This window comes from Pteropus vampyrus, unplaced genomic scaffold (genome assembly GCF_000151845.1).
Source record: "Pteropus vampyrus isolate Shadow unplaced genomic scaffold, Pvam_2.0 Scaffold300, whole genome shotgun sequence".
Taxonomy (NCBI): domain Eukaryota; kingdom Metazoa; phylum Chordata; class Mammalia; order Chiroptera; family Pteropodidae; genus Pteropus; species Pteropus vampyrus.
The window spans coordinates 2188293-2196951 of record NW_011889081.1 but is presented as its reverse complement, the minus strand read 5'-3'; the positions used below and the strand labels follow the sequence as shown (position 1 = coordinate 2196951).

General features: G+C 51.8%; 1 protein-coding gene across 1 annotated transcript; it reads right to left on the bottom strand.

Annotated features, from left to right (window-relative positions):
• Positions 1 to 296: 296 nt before the first annotated feature.
• ZSCAN10 (zinc finger and SCAN domain containing 10) lies at positions 297 to 8047 on the bottom strand. Its single transcript, XM_011376564.2, has 6 exons — positions 8002 to 8047; positions 3754 to 4220; positions 3266 to 3533; positions 3010 to 3074; positions 2777 to 2834; positions 297 to 2291 (listed from the first exon to the last, which is right to left on the bottom strand). The coding sequence occupies exons 2-6, from the start codon at positions 4147 to 4149 to the stop codon at positions 763 to 765; spliced, it is 2316 nt and encodes a 771-aa protein (XP_011374866.1). The 5' UTR covers positions 4150 to 4220; positions 8002 to 8047; the 3' UTR covers positions 297 to 762.
• Between the last annotated feature and the right edge of the window lie 612 nt (positions 8048 to 8659).

Genomic DNA, 8659 nt, shown 5'->3' with positions numbered 1-8659 from the left:
ATGAAGCAGGCCAAGAATGCCTGATGTGTAGGAAAAAGAAGGTGGGGCACACCAACGATCCAGCTTTGGATTCAGAGAATTATGGGGTGGTTAGGGGTCCCCAACTAACAACCCGACTTGGCTGCAGACGGGTTTCATTTCATCTGTTAACATTGTCTGTTTGAATTAGTTGCCAACATTTCAAAATGACAGGTTTCCCATAATCATCCTGACTCTGGGATTTAAAATTTTATTCAATTTTAATTAATTTAAACAGCCACATATGGCTAAAAGATACTGTATTGGACAGCACAAATTAGGGTGGACTCCAAAGAAGAAGACAGTCCAGGGTGAGATTCCTTGGCCTTACCCACAACTGGCTGTGATAGATGGCCACCCCCTCACACACCTATCCCGCCACTCTGCGCCTTTCTGGGATGGGAGAACCTCTCCCCAGATCTGTTTCCATCCAGCCTGTTATTGAAGGTATTGGGGAGGGAGAAAGACATCACAGTGTGACATGGTGAGGAGGGTTACAAATGGTATTTGGATGAGCTTAAAAAAAGCGAAAGAGGGACCACTTTCAAGAAGGCTGTTTTACTTAGGGAATTTTGAAATACATTTCTGAGGTCAAGAAGAGATGCCTCTGGAGAAGAACAAACATGCAGGGTTGAGGGAGCTCCAGAGGGAGGTAGGGTGGGCCAGGGTTGGGGCTGGGGGACAGGGACCTGGACCTGGCCAGGAAGAGGCAGGCAGGGTAGGCCTGGTAGAACTCGGGTGAAGCTAGTACAAGGTCTCTCGGGCATGGGTTCTCAGGTGGCGCAGCAGGTGGGAGTTGCGGCTGAAGCTGCGGCCACACTGCACACACGAGTAGGGCCTGGCCCCCGTGTGCACCAGCATGTGACGCAGCAGGTTGCAGCTGCGGCTGAAACTCTTGCCGCACTGTAGGCACTCCTGGGGTGGCTCAACCTGCCCAGACGTTGCCTGGTCTCCTGCCCCTCCGTGGGTGGCCAGGTGTCGCTGCAGGTGGGCGTTGCGCCGGAAGCTCCGACCGCAAGTCTGGCAGCCGTAGGGCCGCTCACCCGTGTGGCTGCGCCGGTGGCGGGCCAGGTTGGAGCTGTTGCGGAAGCGATGGCCGCAGGTGTCACAGGCGTGGGGCTTCTCCCCAGTGTGGATGCGCTGGTGGCGCGCCAGGTGTGCACTCTGGCTGAAACCCTCGCCGCACTCGCTGCAGCGGCAGGGCTTCTCGCCGGTGTGGCTGTGCCGGTGGCGGGCCAGATCCTGCATCTGGCTGAAGCTCTTGCCGCACTGGGCGCAGCGGTGAGGCCTCGGGCCGCCGTGGGTCAGGAGATGGCGGGCGAGGCCCGCCCGGCGCACGAAACACTTCCCGCATTGTGGGCAGCTGTACGGCTTCTCTCCCGTGTGCACTCGCTGGTGGCAGACCAGCTGGGAGCTCTGGCTGAATTTGCGGCCGCAGACCTGGCAGGAAAAGGGCCGCTCGCCTGTATGCACACGCAGATGGGCCCCCAGGTGCTCGCTGCGCCGGAAAGCCTTGCCACAGTCGCTGCACACGTAGGGCCTGTGCTCGGAGCGCTGGCGGCCCTTGTCTTTGGCATGAATTCGCAGGTGGCGCTTGAGGCTGGAGCGCCGCTGGAAGGTTTGGCCACAGTGGGAGCACAGCACCATGGCCAGCTCCTGAGCTTTGGTCTTGGTCTCCTGAGTGCAGGGGGCCTTCTGGTCCCGAGCATGCGCCAGCAGGTGCTGCAGGAGGCTGGCCCGCCTCTGGAAGCCCTGGCCACACTCAGCGCACAGGAAGGCAGGCTCAGAGTGCGTCTGCAGGTGCTTGTTCAGATGTGAGCTCTGACGAAAGCGGTGGCTGCAGAGGTGGCAGGCATGTGGCCTCTCGTCCGTGTGCGTGCGCATGTGCAGCTTAAGGATGGAGTTGCGGCCAAAGATCTTCCCGCAGCTTAGGCACGGGAAGGACCGCGAGCCTGGGTGAGAACGCAGCTGGTGCCCCTCCAGGCGGGCCAGCTTTGGGAAGCACACCCCGCACTCTGTGCAGATGAACTTCATCTCTGGCTCGGGCGTGGGGGGCTTCTCGGCCACTTTGACCTCTAGAACCTCACTCTTGCCTGTGGGGGACCTTTTTTTAAGGGAGCTGCTCACCCCAGAGCTCTGTCCAAGTGATTGTACTTGGGGATCTTCTACCACTCTGGGACTACCTGCCTGAGACGCTGCCGAGATGGTAGCAGGACAGGTAGCCCCTTTGGGATCTTCTTTACCCTCCTCGTTTGGGGTTCTGCTTTCAAAACCTGTGAAAGTAGAAAGTAGGACAGCCAGTTTGATTCCGAGAGGATCCTAGGAATTGCTGGAACCTCATTGCCTGGAAGCAGAAAGAAACCTAGGAACTTGCAAAGCTGGTGAGTGGGTGGGGTAAAAATCAAATAACATGCAATTGATCTGCATAACTTTTATAGTGTACAATTGAGGTCCATTAGATACATTTGCAATGTTGTGCGACTGTCACCATTATAACCAATGCCAGATCTTGGTCATTTCCACAAATGGAAACTCCATACCCATTGGCAAGCACTTCCTTGACCATGTAGTTTAAAAACTCAGAGTTAAAGAGATTGATGATTAGACCAGACACATGAAGTCTTTGAATATAAATATCTCATCATCAAAGTACCACATTTTTAGCCAAAGAGACCAAAGTGTCAGGAAGAGTCTAGAGCTTCAGGAACCAATCCCTGCATGAAAAGAAAGTGATCATAAGTCCAGAAGGGGCTCTTACCCAGAGGGTGCTCAGGCCTTGCCTTCTTTGCTGGGCCATCTTCAAAGGTAAGGGACTCCTGTAACAAAAGGAGGGGAAGAGACTCTTGGTGAGTCAGGACAGGGCTCTGGGACCTGAGGAGAATGAAGAGCTTTTGAGGCTTAAATTCAGGAAGACATGGATTTTCTAAAACTGCAGAGGCAGAGAAAGTTTTGGGTAAAATGACCTGGTACGAGGAGAACAGTACAACTCACCAGCACAGCTGCCAGCTCTTGATCATGGGAGTTCTCCTCAGGCCACAGCTTTGGGCCCTGGGGAGCTGACAAGCATTGAGAGGGAAAGAAAGAGCTGTGAGAAGCCAGCCTTATCCATCGTGAGGCTATGAGGACATGCACCCACCACCAGGGTCCCTTGAGAGACATCTTGGCTTCCCCATTCCTTTCAACCAGGAAGGCTGCCCACTTCTCTCCCTACCTGGCTTCCCACCTTCCTTAGGCACCAGATCCTCACCACTTTCTTGCAGGGCCTGGAATGTCCTCTTGGGATCTGGGCTCAGTGGCTGCTTTGAACTTGGGAGACATCTCCAAGCCCCCTGCTCAGTAGGGTTGGAGGGCTCTGGCTGAGATGGCAGGAGTTCCTTTGATGGCTCCAGGGCTGGAGGCCCATCTGGGGGCACTTCTTTTTTGGGGCTATGGCTAGAGACCTGGGAAGGGCCTCCCTGTTCCTCCAAGGTGATGTCTGCACGGGGATAATTCTTGCCAGCATTAAAACTAAAATCCTGTTCAAAACACATCCATGTTAGGTAACAGACAGGGTAATCTATGTTCCAAGGGAAATGGGACAGAGGAAAGGTGAGAGTCAGACAGGAAAGGAGTTAGGAAGTTAAGAAAGAATTGTTGGAGGGAGGAAAGTGGAGTGTTCAGTGATTTCTTAATAGAGCAATAAAGGCCTTGTCTTTCCCATCTGCTGTCCAGCCCACCTGGTTGCCACCCTCTTACCAGTGGCCCCACATCAATGGACTCCCTCTGGACACCCTCCAGCAGCAGCACCACCTCCTCGCCATCCCTGAGCTGCTGGCCCTGTAGCCGGGCCAGGAGGTATGGGGGCAGCACGCTCAGAAATTGCTCCAGCACCAGTAGTTCCAGGATCTGCTTCTTGGTATGCAGCGCCGGCCGCAGCCAATAGCTGCAGAGCTCCCGAAGCCGGCTCAGTGATGCCCTAGGCCCCATGTCCTCCTGATACTGGAAGCATCTGAAGAGCTGGTGAGCCACCTCTGGCCGGAGCCTGATCTCTGGCCGCCTGGGATCATCCTGGCCGGAAACCTCATCTTCCTCCAGTTTGACTGCTCCAAGTTGCTCTGGTTCCTGTGCAGCCGGGACAATTTCTACAAGCATCCTTCACCTTAGGAGACACCTCAGCACAGCTGCTTCCACTCTCGAGTCTCTCTCCTTCTCTGCTCCCACACCTGTGGTGTTAAGAGATGCCAAAAGATATAGTATCCAGAGGAATAATTTCTTGCACCGGTCATGGGTAATAGCTCAGCCGGACCAGTGCCCCAAAGCCAGAGAAAATGGACAGTTCTGTATTATTGTCCACTCCTGCAGCAGTTAGAACCTCTCCTCACTTTACCCCAGCAATCAAGCTTAGCACCCCCAATAGAGGACAATCTGGCTTTCCCTGTCTCTTAATGTTTTGCCATGGGAAGTACATGGCACCACCAAAGATGAGTCCTTGCCAAAAATGTTCCATCATAATTCAATTTAGCCTTTAGACCCAACTTCCAGTTTAAAGGGCATTTTAGGGAATAAGAACAAGTCAAACGATCCCTCAAGGAAATTATCAAACAAATCCTAAAGACAGCACATTCCCCAAAACAGCTGGCCCAGGTTCTTTAGTTTATTAAAAATAAGTGCCTGTAGGCGGCACATTGCTCCAGAGGAGACTAACACTCCTTACAACCAAATGAAGGAACTTGATTGAATCCTGGGTTAAAAAAAAAGTTCTAAATTATTCTTGGGTCAGTTGGGGAAATTTGAATATACATAGAGCACTAGATGATAATGGAGATGAATTTCTGAGATGAAATTTTGGTTTTGTGGTATGTAGGAAATGTCTTTATTTTTAAATGTTGAAGGATTTGGAAGTGAAGGGGCATGAAGGTCCAGCCATATTTATGGTCCGACAGGGCCCATGTGGCAAAATTACAGCAACTGTGGAATCTGGGAGATGGGCATATGGATGTTTATTGCACTGCTCTTTAAACTGCTCTAGAAGTTTAAAAAATTTAAAGATGAAAGGTTAGGAGGAAAGCTCATGCATACGATCTCTCTTTGACTAGATAGCCTGACCTTCACTTTATGGCTCTGGGGGTGGCTCTCAGCAGTCAAGGCCAAAGCCACTCAGCTGACTAGTGCAGGGCTGAGCTCCCACTTGGTGTTCCAGTCTCCTCACTTTCCTGGGTTTCATTCTGAGGCCAGGACGAGCTGAGGAGCTGGGATGGGTGGATGGGTCTCCAGGTGAGAGGTTGAGGCATATAGCTTGCAGAAGTTCATGACAGATATGTACCCAAGGCAAGCTAAATCTGCCTTACCTATTTCAGAGGCTTCTAGTGGATGTGCCCATGGGTAATAGACAGGAGAGGCAATCATTTCCTTTTCTTTGCTAAATTTTTTTTTAAATTCTGGATTCTTCCTCTTTGTCTACCTCTCTGGGAGGTATTCCATCTGAGTCTAGCTAACAAGTGTTTCTATCTGGCCACCAGGGGGCACTGGATCCATGTGACTGACAACTTCCCCTACCTCCCCTCCTAAGCCCACTCAGCCCCTCACCCCAAATGGTTGTATGGGGCTACTCCTCCCTTTTTGGGGGGTAGCCCAGCTACCAAAGTGGGAGCTGCCCCAGGTTCAGCCCCACTCACAGGCTACTCAGTTCAGTCCTTCAGCACAACCAGTAGGCTTACCTTTTTCTGAATTGGCCTATACTTTTGTTCCAGGGCGTTAGGGGCAATTTTATATTTTATTTCAGGCAGGAATTTTATGAATACAGAAACCAAAATCGCAACATCTCTCTGCCCCCCTGCTCTCCAGCCTCAAGGTTACAAATGAGCTACTCCCAAACCCATTCCTTCACCCCCACCCCATGGATACCCCAGGCACGGGGATAAAAAGAAAGCATCCCGTATCACTTCCCAACACCTAAAGGGAGTAGATGGTGAGTGTGCATAAGAGCTATGATTGTTCTCATTGTTACTGAGTAATAACACAAGTGAGCATAACTAACATTTGGTCCCATTTTATAACTGAGGACACCAACGCTCAGAGGTACAGACGTTTGCCCAAGAAGGTAACCCAGCCTTGACAATGGAGCCAGGGAGAAACCAGCCTAGTCTAGAGCTTTGGACAGTTTGCTGAACCCTCCTGATATGAGGCTGCGGGGCTGGGGCTGAGTGTTCTCTGAATCTCCTTTTCAGGTGAAGTGAGTGGGGTGTGAAGTGGTCAAACAGAGAAAACCTGTTTGTTTGTTTTCTTTAAGTTTGATCCTAGCACATCCTGCCTCAGAGGAGGGTCAAGATGCTAAAACAAAGACCCAGGCCTACATCCTGACCACCTGACCACCAGATTAGGCCGCCCCCCATCTCTCCAGCCTTCCTCCAGCATCTTCCCAGCTTCCCTCCCCTCCTCCACTTTCCTGCCACTCTCAAGTCTAACCCTTCCTTCCGTAATCTTCCTTTCTTTCCCCCTCCTCCCTCCAGCACTTCTCCAGCCTCTCCCCACCCCTTACAGCATCTCCTGTCTCCCTCAAGCCAGTCCAACTCCATTCTTTCCTGCACTTTGGCACCTAACCATATGTGGAGATTTTCCTTTTACCATTGACTTCTTCCACCCATTGTCACCTCACTTCTGACTCCACAACACACCAGCCACCTGTCTCTCCCCTTCCAGTATCACTCTCTGTTGAGCGTATTTCTCCCCTAGGTCTGTGAGTGGGAACTGGGTCTCCTTCAATAACTGTTCACCCAGTACTTACAGTGACTTAGATGTTTGTTAGTAGAAGTAAGAGAATGAGAATGGCTACCTGGCAGTTGTAATTTTTGAGGAATGCATACAAAAGTGGTTCAGAAAAGGTCAGCTACATGTTCAAGAAAACAGGTTTATGTTTCATCGTGTTTTGGTAGCAAGAGCAAAATAATTAGAGAACCAATCATGTGCAATCAGAAACGTTGTATTAACAGCTGGCAGGTACTGCGTGCTCATCTGGGTTGCTTAATTCCACTCCAGCCCACAGGGTAAATTGTAATTTCTCCATTTGCCAAGTGCAAAGAACACACTCATAGAGGATGGGTAACTTGTTGAAGATCACGCCAAAGATATCTGCTTTAAATTGAGAATGCTAATCTTGATCACCTTGCAAAAGCTCAGAAACAGAAAAGAAAGTTTTCCTCCGGCCCCGTGTAATTTGCCTCGTCTTAGCTGGCAATTAGAGCGTGAATCAGAAAATAATAAGGGGGTTCCAAATTTCCCTTATTAGGCCTAGATAGAAGGGGCGCCGGAACCTCCAAGTGAGATCTCACCGAAAGGTTTGAAAGAGGTAGAATTCCAGGGAAGCTGGCCTTAGAATCTCTTCCTCCCTACCCCACCCCCAGGTCCCCGGGACAAAAGCTGTTAGTATGCATATCTGTGGGGGGTGGGCTGAGGTAGGGGGTGGGGAGACTCTACAACCAGACTCTAATATTTGACCAACCTAATTTGGAGCCCAGAGAGATGGGGGAGGCATAGGCTAGACCAGCCCAGGGTGGAGGTGCTGCTAGGAAACCCGCTCAGACAACAGGAGAGCCCAGAGCTGGGGTCTCTGGCTAGGAACTTTCCCTTTCTCTTTGGACACAGTTGGCAGAACAGGCTTGCTTGTCTTTGTCGACCAGGCTCTCCTCCCAGTGCTGGGCTGAGTTGAGGCCAGTTAGTCCACCTGGGGGCACATGGAGCCTGTCTTCCTCTCCCCGGTGGGTACAGCAAGCCCATGTCATAGGAAGTCTTACCACCTCCCTGATGTTGGCCAAGTTGGCTGGCACTGGGCTCCTCTCCAGCACAGACCACCCACACCCTCCCAAGACTTTCTTCCAGCCACTGAATCCCTCACCTGACCATCGAGGCCTGGAACGTCCCCTTCCTCCCTCCAATTCTCTCTTCAAGCTGCTGTGACCCCTTATGTCTGTTCTGGCAGCCTGCACCTTAGGCCTCCCTGGAACTCACCACTCCGGGTTCCCACTCCAGAGGCGGAGGTGCTGGGGTTCTCTGAGAGCCGCAGGACCAGAGTCAGGCTGGGCCAGCCTGGAGGACTCCGGGAAAATGGAACAGGAAGTTGCCTGCCCCAGTCCCATCCAGGTGATGTGGGGGCTTCCTAGAGTTAACCCTTAACCTCCCAGTTTGGGATTGGGGTGGGGAGAATGTAGGGCGGGGCCAAAGAAATAAAGACAAAGCAGCTAATCCAAATTCCAACCTCCAACTGCTTGAGTCTAATTACTCCTTCATGTAAGAACTATCTCACTCTTAACAAGGACTGGCCCTGTGCCCCTAGGGGGTCTGTCCGCCGGTATTTTGGGGGGGGGGTGGAGGGAGTGGGAGGGGCACAAGAGCTGCCATTTAAAAATGCCTGCTGTGCCAGATTCTTTGCTAGGCATTCATTCATGCAACAAATCCTTGCCAAGGGCCTGCCTTGTGCCAGTTCCAACTGTATGTGCTGAAGACACAGGTAAACAGAAAGGAGAGCCCAGGGGCTTACAAACCAGGGTACAGTGGTGGGCGCTAAGAAGGAAACAGAACAGGACCATGTAATGGGGTTAGAGAGGGCGCCATCAACGTTGCCACCTAAAATCCTCCCAAGAATCCTGTCAGGAGGCTTTTGTTCCCA